This window comes from Hibiscus syriacus, unplaced genomic scaffold (genome assembly GCF_006381635.1).
Source record: "Hibiscus syriacus cultivar Baekdansim isolate YM2019G1 unplaced genomic scaffold, ASM638163v2 tig00116983_pilon, whole genome shotgun sequence".
Taxonomy (NCBI): domain Eukaryota; kingdom Viridiplantae; phylum Streptophyta; class Magnoliopsida; order Malvales; family Malvaceae; genus Hibiscus; species Hibiscus syriacus.
Window position 1 is genome coordinate 750,712 of NW_024063506.1, and position 17,806 is coordinate 768,517.

The following is a 17,806-nucleotide window of genomic DNA, read 5'->3' on the forward strand; positions in this document are numbered from 1 at the left end:
TTCGAGGGATTCACTTCCTTATACCCATACGAGGAATAAATCCTTACGGAGGTACAAGTCATGTGTATCCCAGAGGTTATTTGCTATATCTCATATGAAGAATAAATTCTTACAAGAGCAAAGCGTTCACCCCTACTTGGGACGAAGCTCGGGTATAGGGCTTATGGCATGCAAATGCACGTGAGGTGTGTGAAGAGGAACACAAAAACCTTCTACCAAACAAAATAACAAAAAATAAAAGGAGTACTCTCAAGAGAAATTTTGATGAAGCTGAAAACATGAATTTGAACATCAGTACAACTATTTACATAAAGAAATAATGCAAAATTCAATAAAATTCAATAAAAGTATCATAAGTTAATTATAAACTCGTAATTTTCACCACTATGACAATGTATATGCGACTTACAGACTGACTCTCTAAAGTGTCCCCAACAGAATCGTCAAGCTGACGTAACGTCTTTTTTGACGAACGAGTAATTTTTCGATGAAAACCTTGAATTTACGACTTATTTAGAAAAATTATTTTTTTGTTTATTTTGATTAAACTGATTTGGAAGTCGCTATCGACCCTTGGGCTAGGTGAGCCAAATACCTAAAAACTCATTTTAAAACAAGTTTAAGAAAAAACGTTTTTAAGACAAAAATTGCTCTGCGTTATCAAAGATTCATTTTGAAAGATTCGAGAGTCGATTACGCATGGAGAAGTGTTAACACCCCACAACGCCAAAAAATTAATACTTAATCACTTATATATTGTCTTGGTGGAAATTAAAAAAATTCAAATCAATATTTAAAGTGTGATCCTTTTATTGGATATTGATTACCTTATTTTGAATTAATTATTAGAGAACATTCCTTATATTTGAAAAGAAATCACGAAATTTGCACATCCTCCAATGGTAAGACTATCTCATCTATTTCTCCTTTATATGAGACATATCCTCCTCCCAAACATTGTCAAAAAAAAAAAGCAAATCAAATATAAATTGAATATCAATAATTGCATAAAATAACTTACTACTTAAAGAAACATGCATTACATCATTTGAATTAAAATAAAAGCGAATTAATTATCTTTTTTATAAAAATAAACTCAACTTATTTCAAGTTTATTTTTCGTTCAAATGTTGTATCGAATAGCACTATTTCGATCAAACAGTGCTTTTCACGCCCATTCTACGATATTGTTCTTGAAAACGTTCAAATAAAATATTAAAAAATATTAGTATCAAGTACAAGAGATATAAAAATATTGACGATTGAGTATTTTATAAGATAAAATAAATAAATAAATAAGATCAAACAAAAAAGAATAAAAATTATAATATATACAAGGTCAAGGAATATTAAGTAAATATATACACACATATGTATGAATAATATGATAGAACATATACCGCCAACAAAGACCAAATAATGGTAATAAGAATAATAATAATAAACATACATAAACATGCTTTTATGGTAAAAATAAAAAGTAACAGAGATCAAACTATGTGAGGGTTAATTCAAAAGAGAAACAAAACAGCAAGTATGAAATATATATACCCATGAAAGTTCACATTTAAAAGTGAAAGAAGTGACTAAAATAAATACATTGAAAAACTAAAGGGTCCTAAATTAGAAATAATGTGTTTTCTATCATGTAATACTAACAAGGACCAAAATAGCATAATCATAAATTATTCACTAGGAGCAAATATTTAACCAAAACATATTCAAGAGTACGAAGTGACTAAATTGAAACAAAATGAATAAAATAAGCCAAAATCTAAAATAAATAAAATGTAAAAAGTGACCGAAACAAAATAACATGAAATTAATATGCCCAAAATAAAAGATAAGTAAAACGTGACTTTAGTGACTAACATGTAATTATGCGCTTAAACTAGGGGACTAAAATGTGATTTACTCAGTTTCAAACCTAAGCATATTCTAAACTAAGTAATAAGGAGAAATATCACAAAGAAACCCTTATATCGAAATAAAACCAAAATAACCCCTAAATTAGTGACCATTATAGAAAATACGACGAACCCTAAATTAGTGACCATTATAGAAATACGACGAACCCTCAGGGACCTGGACGCGATTAGATCCTAAACTTTAGTAAAAACCTAAAACTAAGTAAAATGTAAACTAAACTAATCACCCAGCCGCCTCCCTCACTTCACTCTCTCCCTCTTTCCATCAAGCGGCTGAGAAAGCCGAGAAGGCCGAGAGCCAACCCCCAAGACCCACGACGACCGAACCTCAATGATGTCCAACCCTCCGACCATCGACCATGACCAGGGTGGCCCCTCCATCCACCCAACCGGACCAAACTCCTCTTTCTTCTCTCCGGCGATGGCCCAACATAGGTAAAAGCTTTGCTATCTTCCTCTCCTTATTCTGTTTCTATTCGAAAAAAATAATAAAAAAGAAAATTATTGGAAAAGAGGATGAATACCTCTGAATCCCTTTTTTTCTGTTGCATATATTTTTTCAAAATATCGAAGGGGACCCCTTTTTACAATCCGATTTGGGATTTTTATAACCTATTACATGCAAAAGGTATATATATATATATATATATTGTTTTTTTTTTATTTTCTGCTGACTGCTGATTTGGGTTGGTTGACGAAGAGAGGAGAACCATCTCCTGTGGCAGCTGTGGCAGGGCATGGTGAGTTGCAGCAGTTGGTGAGCTCGGGATGGTGGTGTTGTGAAGCACTATGGCACGGGTAAGCTGGTGCAGGCGTGGGGTGCAGTTGATGGCAGTGTATGGTGGGGCTTGGGCAGCAGCAACCATCGGGGCAGAGGGATTTGGTGTGGGTAAGGTTAAAAATGGTGATTACAATTATAAAACGATTAATGTCGAGATAAAAGGGCGAAAGCAAAGCAAATATCATTTTATCCAAACCATTATATATACTAATTCTAGTTTAATGACTAAGCTACAAATCAAGCAAACTATCAGTGCATGAATCTCAACTAAAACCGAGTACTACAGTTAATTCTAGTTTGATCTAAAACTAAAATGGTCCTACTAAACATATAATGGGAAAGAAAAGAAAATGCTAATTCATTCTTCAACAGAACACGTTGACAGCCAGGCATAGAGCCACAACATACTTGAGGACCTTGACACATGTACTGAACAAAACTTTCGGCATTCATCTAATACCCTTCTATGTTCGGGACCTTCGAACAGGAGGATATTATTACATGTCGATAAATAAATAATTTCAAGCATGACATAAAGGCTTATGAGACATCTCCAAAAAAGATGATTGAGCAATAAACAGAAAATATATGGCATTAATCACTACCTGTGGAATCTGTCATACTCGGGACTCCTGTGCCTCCCATATTCAGGACTCCGGTACCTGTCATAAGCAGGACCATCATAGCGATCGTAAACAGGACTACGAGCCCTACCATGGTTTTTAGAATAGAACTTATTAGCGAACCGGTCATGCTACCGATTCACTGGTTTAACCGGTTGAATCGGTCCGACCGGTCGGAAGAACCGGACGACGTTATAATTATTTAAAAATTTAAATAAAAATACTAAAAATATTTAATAAAAAATAATTTTTTATATCACAAGTCATATTCAAAGCAAGTCATAACATATATAAGTTAAAAACCATAAAATCAAGTGAAACAAAATGATTCAAATTAACTACAAAAAAATATTTAAGATAAAACATATTAAATAATAAATATGATTATATAACTATAATTAAAAAATAAATTTGGGGCTAAAAACATAATAACAAAATGATATTGTTTGGTTTAATTTTTTTTAAACAATCTCACATGGTTAAGAATCATAGAAGAGCATCCCAAAAGTCTAAAGAGTAAAAATATGAGAACAAAACAATCCCACATGGCTAAGAAACATAGAAGAATATCCCAACTAACTTCTATAAATAATAGAGGTAATTTGACATTCAAAATCATGGAGTCTTTTGGTGAGCATTGAGTGAACTATTCTTTCACTTCAATCAAGCTCGAATTTTAGGCTTTAATCGAGCTTCTAAATTTTTTTTGAGTTCAAGCCTTTTCGAGTTCGAGTTGAACTTGATAATTTTTAGCTCGTGAGTTTGAGTCGAGTTGAGCTTAATTTTAAAGTTTTCAAGTTCGAGTTGAGCTCAACAATACTCGAGTTCGACTTGGCTCATTTAACAAGCGACACAAAATTGACGGTTTTTTCCGATTTTTTGCCGGTTCGGTTCGAACGGTTCAGCGATTCTGGTCAATTCACTAGTAACGGTTCAATCGGTGTAGATTGAATCGGACTAGGCAATGGTTCCCGGTTGAACCGGCCGATCTGGTCCGGTTTTCAAAACACTGGGCCCTACCATAATCAGGGCTTGTTCGTCTGCGGTATGCAGGACTCGGGGACCTCCCATACGTAGGGATGGGCATGGGTCGGGTTTTTGGTCCATACGAAATTTGTTTTTCACCCGAACCGACCCGATAAATAGTTTAAAAAACCCGAACTGATTAAATTTTTTATTTATTAAAATCCACAAATTTTTTTATTTAAAATATAAAAAATAATTAAAATAATTGTTGAAACTCATGCGGCGTGAAAAGCCAAACTGTCCATTAGTGCTTTTCTGAGATTTCTCACTTTACTTGTTTACAGGAAGCCAAACTGAGGAATAAGTTTTATTATTTTTCTCTTTCTTTTGTCCTTATATAGTATATAATTAGCTATCATTATATTATTATTATTATTATTGAAACATCATTAGGGTGCGTTTGGTTCACGGAATGTAAGATTACCACTGAGAATGTAAGATTACCAGGGAATAAGATTATTGGGAATGCTACATTATTGTCTTTGGTTTGTTTGGCAGGAATGTATGATTATAATGTTTGGTTGAAGGAATATGAGATTACTAGAATGTATATTTTACCAAATTATCCTTGTGCTATATGTGTTAACAAGTGAAATTCTAAATATTTAAATTAAAATATTCATATAAAAAAGCATAAAAATATATTACTTTATTATTTTAAATTTATATACTTTTTAATAAAATTTATATATAATTTTTTTTATAAAATTTAAAAGATAAATGGGTAGAATAACAGAGTAAATATATGTATTATTTTAATTATAATATTATTTTTTTACATTAATTATCTAAAATATATTAAAATTTTACATCATGATTAACTAAATAAGCATATGAAAATTTTAATAGATGAACCATTTTACTCCTAAAGATAACAAAAGCTAAATTTTATAATTTAAACATTTTTTAAAATCAGAACAAAAGCTAAAATTTATATTTATTCATTCAATAATTTCAGCATTTTATTTTGATGTTCTTGATTGAGGTTGTTATTATTATTATCTCCTAGACCGGTCTTCATTGTTGTTTAAAATTTGCTCTAGTTTGTGGTGTCGCAAAGTGGATTTGGAATTCCCGAATATTGAAGTTCGATTAAAAAATCTGAATGTTGAATCTTTTGTCCATGTTTGGAGCAGAGCATTAGCAACCATTCCCAATTTTATTTTTAACATTGCCGAGGTAACAATTAATCTCTTTTTTAGGAATACCCTACCATCCCAATATAGTAAAACAATTTAAACCAGACTTACATGGAATAAGGATCAACCCGGTATAAAGAATTAAATTGAAAAGTAAATAGGTGTTCGAAACATAATTAAGGGATAGTCTTTTCTTGTCCACTTAGTTATTCTAATGTTGAACAGAAATATCTTACAAGTATGAAGTTAAATTTCCCATGGAAGCTTCAAACTTTCATAAATACTCCATAACTCAGCATCCAATATCGAGCAACAATCTATTGACTTTGCAAGACCCTTTTTATTACAACACAACAAATTCATTTTATTTTGCAGATAAGGCTAGATGAACACAAAACATGTGATATTCTTGATACCCATTACGATGCAACATTTATGAGAAACACTGAGAAGCAACAACAATGTTCTAAAGTCAAAATGAAAAGTAAAAGTACAAACTGAAGGATAAGAGATAAGCTTACGTTCTTTGTTTAGCTTACAGAACAAAAATAAGTATAACATTAACCATCAAAATCAACAACAATGTTCAGACTTACAAAAGATAATAGTCATGACATTCTAAACTTAATCATATATATTGATTATATTATATACACAAAAAACTGGCAGCAACCGATGCAACAAAGATGTGTCAACAATTGAGTTTGACTTTAAAGAAACTCTTCTTTTTTATACGGTAATTTCTTAAGATCTACAACGGTTGCTCTAAGAATCTAGAGCACTTCACCTTTTGAAGCAATTACATATTCTTCAACAAACTTATGAAGAATAAAAGAAAAGGCATTATAGATTTTTGTGACGTGCTCGTCTCTGTATATGCGAACTTCACAAGCAGATGAACTCAGAGAGTTAGTCCCAAATTCTGATCTTGGAATACGCCATTGCTTATCCCCACTTTGCCTCCCAGGTAAAGAGATCGGAGCATCATCAGTAGAAAGTAAATCTTCGTCTAGAGCTTCCCTTTTAATTTTGTCACAGTCTCCCAATACTGAGAATTTGAGATGTAAAGTTACTTCGACATTCTTTGGTCATTGAAGTGAGAGCAGACACCAGAGAGGACTCTCTGGTAATGGTTCGTCGAGACAAAACCTGAAAAAAATGGTAATGAACAAAAAAATGAGTTTGGGGAAGAGAATCATGTTTCTTCGTAACAATGCATAGATAAAAAATACTCAGAATAAAAAGAAATAAGCATTAAAGGCAATAAAGTGCTATTTTTTTTTATCATAATTACCTCATTCCAATTCCGTGTGTAACGTTTAGTGACATCATAAACTCCATCTTCTGCAATAGCAATTACATAATTTAATTTCTTTTTCCACTTGTAGAAAGGAAACATTTATTTTAACTGTAGTATCAAAACAAAAAAAATATTTTTTTTCTATAAAAATGGATAATAGCACAAATTAGAGTACCCTTCCTCATATAATAGCGGTCTGTCATAGATTGCTTCACAAGGATCAAGATGCATCCACCTGTACAAAAATGAATGAATAATTAGTTCGTGAAATGACCACATAGTTTAGCCTCTTTGCTACATAATAGGGATCCTTCCCAATTGAAGATTAAAAGACATTAATTTGGGTTTTTTTTACCTTCCCAGGGCTTCTGAATAGCACTCTGTCCAAACATGGCCTGTAAAATCAAGGACCTGAAATGAAGAGTTGGTGCAAAATAAAACATCATCTCAAGCAAGCAAATTATCCGAAGTCCCATGGAATGTTATCTTTAAACAGCTAGAACTAATTAAAATGTATGCAATTATGCACGCATTTGCTGTTAAAGTACACAATTCTAGATACATTTCATGCCACCATAAATATTGATTTCATATATTGCAAAATCAATAACTTCAATTTATACAATTATCAGCAAAGGAACCAGTGAACCACTCAGTTATAAAGCTAAAAATGTGTTTCATTTACAATGTCAAAGACATCAAAATATTATACATAAACAAACATACCATTTTAAAATTCTTTAAATCTATCTTGAACATGTTCTTTGTTTGGCAGACAATACAGAATCAAAATAATCCAGGTCAAACATTGTCCTAATATCAAATAAAAGGTTTATCTTCATTGAATTTCCAAATCCTTCTATTTAGTGGACTAGTACAGATATCCTATCATCAAAAGCTTCAGATCGAAAGAATAACAATTCCAGGTCCATATATACCACACATATATATTGCAAGTACAACAGTCGGAACAAATTTCTTTCTTATTATAAATTTGCTTAACCATCTTTTTAACGATAGAAAGAGTTGTGTTTTAGTCAGTTGGATTTGGAGATTGAATTGACATATAAATGACTAACCAGACGAGAGTCATAGCCAAAAGCACGACAATACTATGTGAAGCAATTGGCCCACTCTCCACAACGCCCCTTTCTTGTTTCTACAAGCTGCAAAAAGAAATAGAGAAAATTCAACAATTGATACTTGAACCCCACACACAAGGAAAAGAAAAAAGAAGATAATGGTAGAACGAAGTGTTACAGCTTCATACCTTCAATGGGTCATTGTAGCGAGGGAACCATGTAACTCTTGAACAAGAATTGCAACTGTAGTTTTTCACCCAAGAATTAACTTTTCTTTCTAACAGACAATTATCAGAAACCAAGTTATTATGTAAATGCAACAATGGAGAAAACGAGGCTCAACCAAGACTTATCAACCTCCTGAATTCCATCCAGTTGATGTATCAAGACCTCCATTTAACCCCAAAAAAACCCACTAAATAATGGAAGGATAGGACATGATGCTAAGAAAATAACTCAAAATAACCATTGAGAAAAATGATTAGTTACGTTTAATGAAAATAATTCAAAATAACCCTAAACCTTTGTTTCCCTAGACCATGAAAGAAAGCAAACAATTGTTTCCCTAGACCATGAAAACCCAGTTTTCAAATTCAATCATCAAGTCGATGAATCAAACGAAATAACTAAACTCGAAACCAAAGACCCATCAAAGCCCAGTTCAAGATTGAGTGCTAGACAAGACAGAACTGAGAAGACAAAGATAGAGTAACCTTTGAATAATAGAAACGCGTGGATTTAATAGTACTACTAGGGAGGAACAAAAACTACAAATAGGGAGAGAGAGAGACAAACATAGCAACAGATTAGCAGATAGAGCTAGAGCACCACAGAAGAAGTCTGTTGGAGAAATAATGGACAGATCTTCGCAACTCTTGTCAAATTGAAGAATAAGAAATTTTGTTTCAGCCAGAACCAAGCTAACGGGGAGAAGGGTATTTTAGCCAACAGAGGACGGGAATAAACAAATACCTAAGGGAGACATGGTATTTGGATTCCCAGTTAAACAGAACAAAAAAACCACTGTTGGTATTTAGTTTTTACCCTCACTTGGGAATATGGCCTATCCAAACATGGGTATCTTAATCCGGGAAAAAATAATTCCTCCCAGGAATGAAGAAATCTGTGAACCAAATGGGCTGTTATTGTATAGCCATGAAAAAAGGAGGGGAAAAGCCGTGAAAAGCATTAAAATGTGTTAAAACAATAGCTAAAATAATTATTGGAAGTCGCGCCCTCGGGAACCAAAAATTACCGAAATAGGAAAGTAAAAAAAAATAAAAAAACAATTATTCATTAACTATGCGGGTTGGGTCGGGTAGGATTATTTTAGCCCCCAACCCGACTCTGAAAATTTTAATATAAAACCCGACCCGAAACCGAATTTTTTAAAAAAAAAATCTGACCCGATCGGGTCGAAACCCGTTGGGTTCAGATTCCATGCCCATCCCTATCCATACGGACTATACCCACGTCTACCATAGCCACCTCCAATTCTAGGGCTACCATATCTGTCATCCTTCTCATCATCATCCCTTAAAGCATATTCAACAGACACAACTCTGTCCAATAACTTGCTGTAAAGGCATACATAGTACTTTAGAAGCAATACCACCGACAACAAACACACTTTAGAGAAAAGAGTATATTTTACCTCCTTTGTGTAGCTTCAAGGGCTTTAGTAGCTCCCTCTTGTGCAGTAAACTGCACAAAAGCAAAGTTCCGCCTAATGCAAACATGAAGAACCTTCCCATATGGCTCAAAGTGCCTCAGTATATCACGATCCCTAGTACAAATTGGATCAAAGTTGATAACAAACAAGGTTTTGGTGGGTCTCTGATTTGTCACTGAACTAGAACCATCACGATGTCGACCACGTTCACCCTTACAAGAAAATACCATTTTTAGAAATTACTGCTTTCATTCCCATTTAAACTCAAAAGCAGCAGCTGTAGTAAGGAGTAACTCAGAAAGAAGAATAATTTTAGCCAACAGAGGACGGGAATAAACAAATACCTAAGGGAGACATGGTATTTGGATTCCCAGTTAAACAGAACAAAAAAACCACTGTTGGTATTTAGTTTTTACCCTCACTTGGGAATATGGCCTATCCAAACATGGGTATCTTAATCCGGGAAAAAATAATTCCTCCCAGGAATGAAGAAATCTGTGAACCAAATGGGCTGTTATTGTATAGCCATGAAAAAAGGAGGGGAAAAGCCGTGAAAAGCATTAAAATGTGTTAAAACAATAGCTAAAATAATTATTGGAAGTCGCGCCCTCGGGAACCAAAAATTACCGAAATAGGAAAGTAAAAAAAAATAAAAAAACAATTATTCATTAACTATGCGGGTTGGGTCGGGTAGGATTATTTTAGCCCCCAACCCGACTCTGAAAATTTTAATATAAAACCCGACCCGAAACCGAATTTTTTAAAAAAAAAATCTGACCCGATCGGGTCGAAACCCGTTGGGTTCAGATTCCATGCCCATCCCTATCCATACGGACTATACCCACGTCTACCATAGCCACCTCCAATTCTAGGGCTACCATATCTGTCATCCTTCTCATCATCCCTTAAAGCATATTCAACAGACACAACTCTGTCCAATAACTTGCTGTAAGGCATACATAGTACTTTAGAAGCAATACCACCGACAACAACACACTTTAGAGAAAAGAGTATATTTTACCTCCTTTGTGTAGCTTCAAGGGCTTTAGTAGCTCCCTCTTGTGCAGTAAACTGCACAAAAGCAAAGTTCCGCCTAATGCAAACATGAAGAACCTTCCCATATGGCTCAAAGTGCCTCAGTATATCACGATCCCTAGTACAATTGGATCAAAGTTGATAACAAACAAGGTTTTGGTGGGTCTCTGATTTGTCACTGAACTAGAACCATCACGATGTCGACCACGTTCACCCTTACAAGAAAATACCATTTTTAGAAATTACTGCTTTCATTCCCATTTAAACTCAAAAGCAGCAGCTGTAGTAAGGAGTAACTCAGAAAGAAGAATAACACACCTTAGCCCACTCCACAGACAGCCGTTGTCGATCATAGCCAAAAGTAATATTATCAAGTCCACGAATAGCATCTTCAGCATCACGTTATTCCTCAAAATAAATGAAGGCAAATCCTGCAATTTGAACTCAAATTAGTTGCACAAGTGATAGTCCACGATAGCATCTTCAGCATCACGTTATTCCTCAAAATAAATGAAGGCAAATCCTGCAATATGAACTCAAATTAGTTGCACAAGTGATAGTTTTCGTAATTGGTGCTATACCTGCACAAATAGAGTACATTATTTGCCAAAGCACATGATTTCTTTTCGCTTCAAGAACTATAAAAAAATATACAACACCTGCATACATGTGAAGTAAGGGCTGATACACACAAGGATGTACAAGCGGTCCATGATGAACTTAATCAAGAAGGTGACATATTAAAGGTTAAAATCCAAGTTTTCAGGTCTGATACATCATTGCAAAGCATGCTGGCCATTGAGATAGTGGGAGTTCGAAATAGAAGGCATGGCATGACAGAATTCAGTGATCTTCTATAATCAGTGGTAGTAGGCATGACATGATAATTTGATGGATCCCCACCAGCAAGTGAGGAGGGTGAGTAACATGATGGAGAGAGAAAATGCAGGATGATGCTATCTGTAAGTGGCCCTTAGAAGAAGTCCCTGCGTCAAAACAAACACTTAATATGGAGGCTTACTCTTAACAAAATTAAAAGCCTAGGGGTGCTATTCTAATTCTTCCTGCAAAATGCGATCGGATAACAGACCTGTCTTTTTGCTGCATAACTACAAGTACATACACAGGGGTACCACTCAACAAACCGAAACTAACACTTCACAGTGCCAGTTAAGACTTATTAATGAAAAATAAGCGAGACAAAGCAACTAGAACTCAGATATCAGTCAAAAGGTAAAGAATTAAACGAGTTGAACTTAATTTCATGAAACTTAGCCACTATCAACATAAGAAACAATTTTAGCAAATTGGTTAAGATCAGCCAAACATCAACAAAATATAGAAGGGGACAAAGCACAGCAAACAAATAAATTTCATATTACCAGATTTCATGTCAACCCGCTCGATCCTTCCGTACTTTGAAAACAAACGTTCCAGCTCCGACTGTCGAGTCTCGTACTCGAAGTTCCCCACAAACACAGGCATATTTTTCCACCGAAAGTCCTTTAAACAAACCTGCAGAAAAGTGAAAAGAAAAAGGAGATTACCACTACTGTTCATCTCTAAAACATACAATAAACGGAGCTACCTTTAAGGGAACCAAACAAAATAATTCTTGAGAATACCTTGCCAGAAGCGATAGAAACCCTTAAACGTTAATCGAAAACCCTAAACAGAAATAAAGTAAGGAAATAACGGCGCAAATCCCATATATATAGTGCGAAGCAAAGTCCTGAAAGAGTAAATTTAGAGATGATGCTGTCATGATCCTTCTTAGCCGTTAGATTGTCACAGCATTCAGCATGACGCAATATTAACCGTTAGATGGTTAGAGGTATAGCTTAATCGAGTTTTGATGAGCCCAGAAAGGCCTAATAGCAACTGGTTTTTGAACCAACAAATACGAGCCCATAGGCAATACAAAAGTCATTTTGCCATCAATCAAACTATTTTAATAGTTAAAAGACTAATTGTTATATAGTTTAAATATATAAAAAGTGTCTAACTTATGACTTTAGTTCTAATTTAGTACATAACGTTTATTTTGTTTCAGTTTAGTGCTTAATGCATCATTTCATAACTCAAACTGAGTTAGGCCGTGACGAATCATTAAGTTTGGCCGTTAAGTGACACGTGTCATAACCTGATAATTTTAAAAAATTATTTAAAATTAAAAAATAATATATATTTTTTTAAAGAAAACACAAATTATGAAATAAACCCAAAACTTTGAAAACCTTCATTTCAACCTCTAAACCCATGCCGACCACCGCGGGGAACAAAACCCTATGAAATCGTGACCGATCGACGGTCGATGGGCCGTCAGAATCACGTGTAATCGTGATTTTCATCCTAGGGTCGCGGTGTAAAACGTTAATTCGTCATCGATCGACCGTATTTTATGGGGGTTTTGGTCGCCGAGGGGAGGGGAGGTCGGGTGGAGCTTCGTCGATGGCAAAAGGCGGTGGACGGTGTGGGTTTAAGGGTTGAAATGAAGGTTTTCAAAGTTGTGAGTTTATTTCATAATTTGTGTTTTCTTTCAAAAATTTATATATAATTTTAATTTTTACTTTAAATAAAATTTTTAAAATTTCCAGGTTGTGACATGTGTCACTTAACAGTCAAACTTAATGGTTCGTTATGGCCTGACCCAATTTGAATTACAGAATGAAACGTTAGGCACCAAACTGAAACTAAATAAACGTTAGACACCAAACTGGAACCAAAGGCCTATGTTGGACACCTTTTGTATATTTAAGCCTTGTTATATTTAAAAGTCTCGAGTTTGTGTACATTTACAGGGAAGCTTGAAGATTAATTGTCAAAGTATTTCAAATAAATATTGTCTTATAATCAATCTAGATTATTATATATGAATTTATTATTAATTCAACTGAATTATTTTTTAAAAATTATAATTTAATTATTTAGTTAGAGTATATTATTATAAATTTCATTAACAGTTAAATATCATATGAAATAATTTTGAGAATTAAAGTTATAGTATATAATACCCTTTTACTAATACATAATAGTGGATTGAATTAATCCATATACATTCTCTGTCTAGAATGTAAACTTTTACATTTACAATTCTAATGCATGTTAATCAATCATACACAAAGCCGAAGTTTGATATTTTTGGTTGCTTATCTGCAACCAAGTTCTTGACGTCGACTTTAACAGCCCCACTATGCTCCTAAATCCTTTTAGCAATTTTAAGCAACCTGTCTTCACCAATTATCTTCTCCGATGAAATCCAAACCATTTTAGTGTCGATCATAGTATCAAATTGCGGTTACGAATTTTGTTGTAGATACGATTGCGGTGTCGCGGTTGCGAATATTGCGGACGTTACGTAACGTGTTGCGGTTGTTGCGAGCTTGATCTCTTCCTCAAAAATCACAATAAACTTAAAATATTATATTTATATATTTTACAGTTATCTTTTAATATATTAATATTAATATACTATTTTAATATTTTTTTGAAAATAAAAATTTAATTTCATATATAAAAATTTATTAAAAACAAATATAAACTATAAAAGTGCTATCATACTAGATAATGGGTAATAACAATTATAATGTTAATAAATAACATATAAACAATATCACTAAAATCATATCAATTTTTTTATATTGTAACATAAAAATATTCATTTTACATAACTTAGAAAGAAAGAAAAAATGCATAACTACAAATAGAAAAATTATATATCTTACAGTTCACCACCAAAATGAATGGCGTGGCAAATTTAAAGCATTTTCATTTTCATCTTCGTCATTGTCTTAGTTTAGATTCATTCCTATTTCATACGAAGAAGACATCACATTATGTGCATCATTGGTAGAAAACATGTTGTATGATAAAATTTTATAGTAAATAGATTATATAAAATTTTATAGTAAATAGATTGTATAAAATTTTATAGTTTCATAGTAAATAGATAAAATATATATACTATTATAATATTATAAAGTGAATTCCTCTCTTATACAAAATTTATATAATAAATAAATAATAAATTATAATACTTAATGTTAATATAAAATTTTAATTTAAATTAATCACGATAATTTTAAATATGAGAAAAATTAAATTAAATTTAATTTTAAAATAACGTTAATAATAATTTAATTAATTCAAATTTAAGTAACTAATTTTAATAAAACTATTACAATATTATGATATATATATATATATATATAATCCAATTTTAAGAATAAAATTAGAACAATTCATCTATGTAATTTATATTTCAGATAATTTAAAGTTTGTTGCGGTGTTCTGGCACAATTAATAGCGTGTTGCGGTGTTACGTAACAGTTTTTGACAACAATCGTGATGCGGTTCTTTTATCGTGATGCATCGATATTGCGTCGCGGTAATCTTAAAAAAAGTTATGATGCGGGCATTACGCTACATTGCGGCCGCATTTTAGTAGTATGGTGTCGATCACTCATTGTAAATCATCTCGATCTCATCCAACACTTCACTCACCATCTCCAACTTGTTATTCTCGATCAGCATCTTCAACAAGCTAACCAGGTGCTTGTTGAACTTCCCTTTCCTGGCCAGTTCCTTCACTATTTTTCCCTTCTCTTTATAACCCAGAAAAGGGTCATTTAACAAGGCTTGAATTTGACTGTTTCGGAGTAGTTTCGAGAACTTTTGCACGTCTCGTTGGACCGAGTCGAGTGAACCGTTGCATTGGGCTATGTCGAGAATTGCTGCGGCGTAGACAGTGGCGGGTTTTCGGTGGATGTGAGGAGACGAAGTGAGAGGCGGGCTGGCAAGAGATGTGAGGTTTTTGTGATTGAAAAGGGCGGAGAAGGTGGTTGTTTTGGTGGTGGAGAAGGAAAGGGAACACTGGGGTGACGCCGGCGGAGGAAGGTGGCGCGGTCTGTTGGGTGTTTTCAAGTGGTGGAATTCGCGATGTGTTGAGTTGAAGTTGGTAGGTTTGAGGGTCGCAACAGAGCTCGATAGAGGGGCCATGGGGAGACGAATAGTGCTCCTGGGAATTAAGCTTGAGGTTTGAAGGAGAAAGATAAGATATTATAAATATTCTGTGGTTGAAACTTGGAAACGTAACTCTTTTAACTCAAGAATAAATCATCTATTGGGTTTGCGCTACTGTTATTTTCTTTTAGCTTAGGTTTGCCCTAATGTTAAAGAATAATATAACTATACAAGAAGTTGTATGCAATTAAAGAATTAAGCCTGTCTTTTGGTCTAACTATAGGTATTTCATCTATTAAAATCAATAACTATAGATGTTCATTATGGAGACAATCTTTCTAACTTAATTTAGTACTTTATTCACAATATAAGAATTCAAACTTTTAATCTTTTTAAGAGATTAGCACATATAAAGTGGTCTAATATGTATACAATGAATATTATACGTGTGTTGATTATAAAATTAATGCGAAACTAACAATTTATGGGATATGTGCATAGGGAGAGTTCTAATATGTCTCAAATATAACAGAAAATAACCCACAATGTGCCCCAATTGTTGTAATACGTGGGATCCTAGTAAAATCCCAAAGCAAATATGAGCCAATGGGATGCTTATTTGATTTGATCCACAAGTTTTTGCCGAAGAGGGACTAACTCTGATCAAATTCTATAAATGGTGTCTGTACTTTAGAGTCAACATATCATAAATTGCGTGTTGACAGTGCGAGCTCTCGAGAACTTTTGATCCTTGTTGATTCTCAAACCTAGCTATGGCGACCTGTAATAATAAAGCAAACGATTGTGCTGTTTGATCTACAAGAATCGAACGCACCAGCCAAGTACTTCTTCCAAATTATAAACATTCCCAGCCAGTCCCCGCTTTGCCCATCGCATCCATGCATTTTCCTCACCAAACTAAAGCTTGACTGAAAAACAGAATGGAGGTAATTAATTACAATACCCATAAATATAAACTAAAACTTTGATTTCGTTTCTAATGATTTCCTCTGCATTTTCGTGTTTGATGTTAACTTTATTCATCAGATATTCAACTGGGTGCATAGGAGAGTCAATCATACCATCCTTAAAGGTTCAATTTCTTGTGTAATAGATTAAACAAGCAATGTAGTCAGAAAGCAAATGAAGCCAGTGAATCAGTTTATCTGCTTCAACAATATCTAGGCACACTGTTATTTCAACCTTTGAACCACAGAAACAGAAAACGCTTCTCTATTCAGCCTTTCAATTTATTCTTCTTGTATTATTTGCAACTGGTTCTTGTTGTACAAGGGCGGATGCATATCACCTCATAGGGGCCAAATGTATACCCATTATTTTAGATTATATATTAATATAGTTCAATATATTAAAGGAAGAAGAAAAAATAAGAAATTTTGTATACTTGTTATATTGAAAAAATATTAATTTTTTTTACCTCATTTCTAAATTTCTGCATCCGCAATTGGTTTTACGTATGTACTCCATGTGTCTGCATGCTTAGGTCAAGTTTGCATATTGCAAAATCACAAGAGAGAAGTCGATATAAAAAAAACAGCGAGTTAAATCCAAATTTGGCCCATGGCAACCCCCTCGTAGGGTTGCTAATTTCTGCTGATATTTAAGATTGGAAGGGATGAAAGATGAATCCCCACTATCTTTTAACCATCTTTAACGTTCATTATGAACACCACATTTTTGATTATGTAATTGGTGATGTAGTATCGAGGAGTTGTTGAAATTGTTTTTGGAGACTTTTTTTGGCTATTTAACTATTTCACCATTGTTGCAGGTGCTGCTACAGCTTGAGCTTCGAGTTGGTGATGACTTATGCTGCTTGAAATTAATGTTCTTCCGATTTGTAATTGAATTAATCATTTGTTTATGGACAAGGAAAGTGTTTATTAATCAAGCTATTCATGTATGTGTGTGATTTCTCTTTTGTAATTCTGCTGCGTGTTTGTAACTGGGTTCAAGCCTACCTGGGTAGTAGGTTTGGGACGAAACCTAAATCAAGAAGGTAACATTGTTGTTTAGGTCCTTATATTATAGCATGGAGTGCATTTTAATTCCTATTTTTTTTAACTAATTCGATCATATGATTTTATTTAATAAATAAATAAATAAAAATAAAACAAATTTACAACTTCAAACAAGAAAAAATCAATCAACAACTAGAAGAAAAATAAAAGATACAAATAAATATGACTATCACCAATAAAAAATAACATCTACTAACATTGACATAAAAATGAATA

At 33.5% G+C, this 17,806-nt stretch overlaps 1 protein-coding gene and 2 pseudogenes across 1 annotated transcript; all 3 read right to left on the minus strand.

The window, feature by feature from the left end:
* Nucleotides 1-3,310: 3,310 nt before the first annotated feature.
* Nucleotides 3,311-9,808, minus strand: LOC120192916 (serine/arginine-rich splicing factor RS31-like). The gene is made up of 4 exons (XM_039195595.1): nt 9,534-9,808; nt 9,349-9,456; nt 4,343-4,396; nt 3,311-3,410 (listed from the first exon to the last, which is right to left on the minus strand). The coding sequence occupies exons 1-4, from the start codon at nt 9,779-9,781 to the stop codon at nt 3,311-3,313; spliced, it is 510 nt and encodes a 169-aa protein (XP_039051526.1). The 5' UTR covers nt 9,782-9,808.
* A 565-nt stretch (nt 9,809-10,373) lies between these two features.
* Nucleotides 10,374-12,847, minus strand: LOC120192917 (annotated as a pseudogene).
* Nucleotides 12,848-13,695: 848 nt separating this feature from the next.
* Nucleotides 13,696-15,590, minus strand: LOC120192918 (annotated as a pseudogene).
* Between the last annotated feature and the right edge of the window lie 2,216 nt (nt 15,591-17,806).

Coding starts and splice junctions, on each gene's coding strand:
- LOC120192916 (XM_039195595.1), bottom strand. CDS start 9,781: ATGGTATTTTCTTGTAAGGGTGAACGTGGTCGACATCGTGATGGTTCT. Junction 9,457..9,533: donor CTTGAAGCTACACAAAGGAG/GTAAAATATACT, acceptor ATGCCTTTACAG/CAAGTTATTGGACAGAGTTG. Junction 3,411..4,342: donor CCTGATTATGGTAGGGCCCA/GTGTTTTGAAAA, acceptor TAGGGCTCGTAG/TCCTGTTTACGATCGCTATG.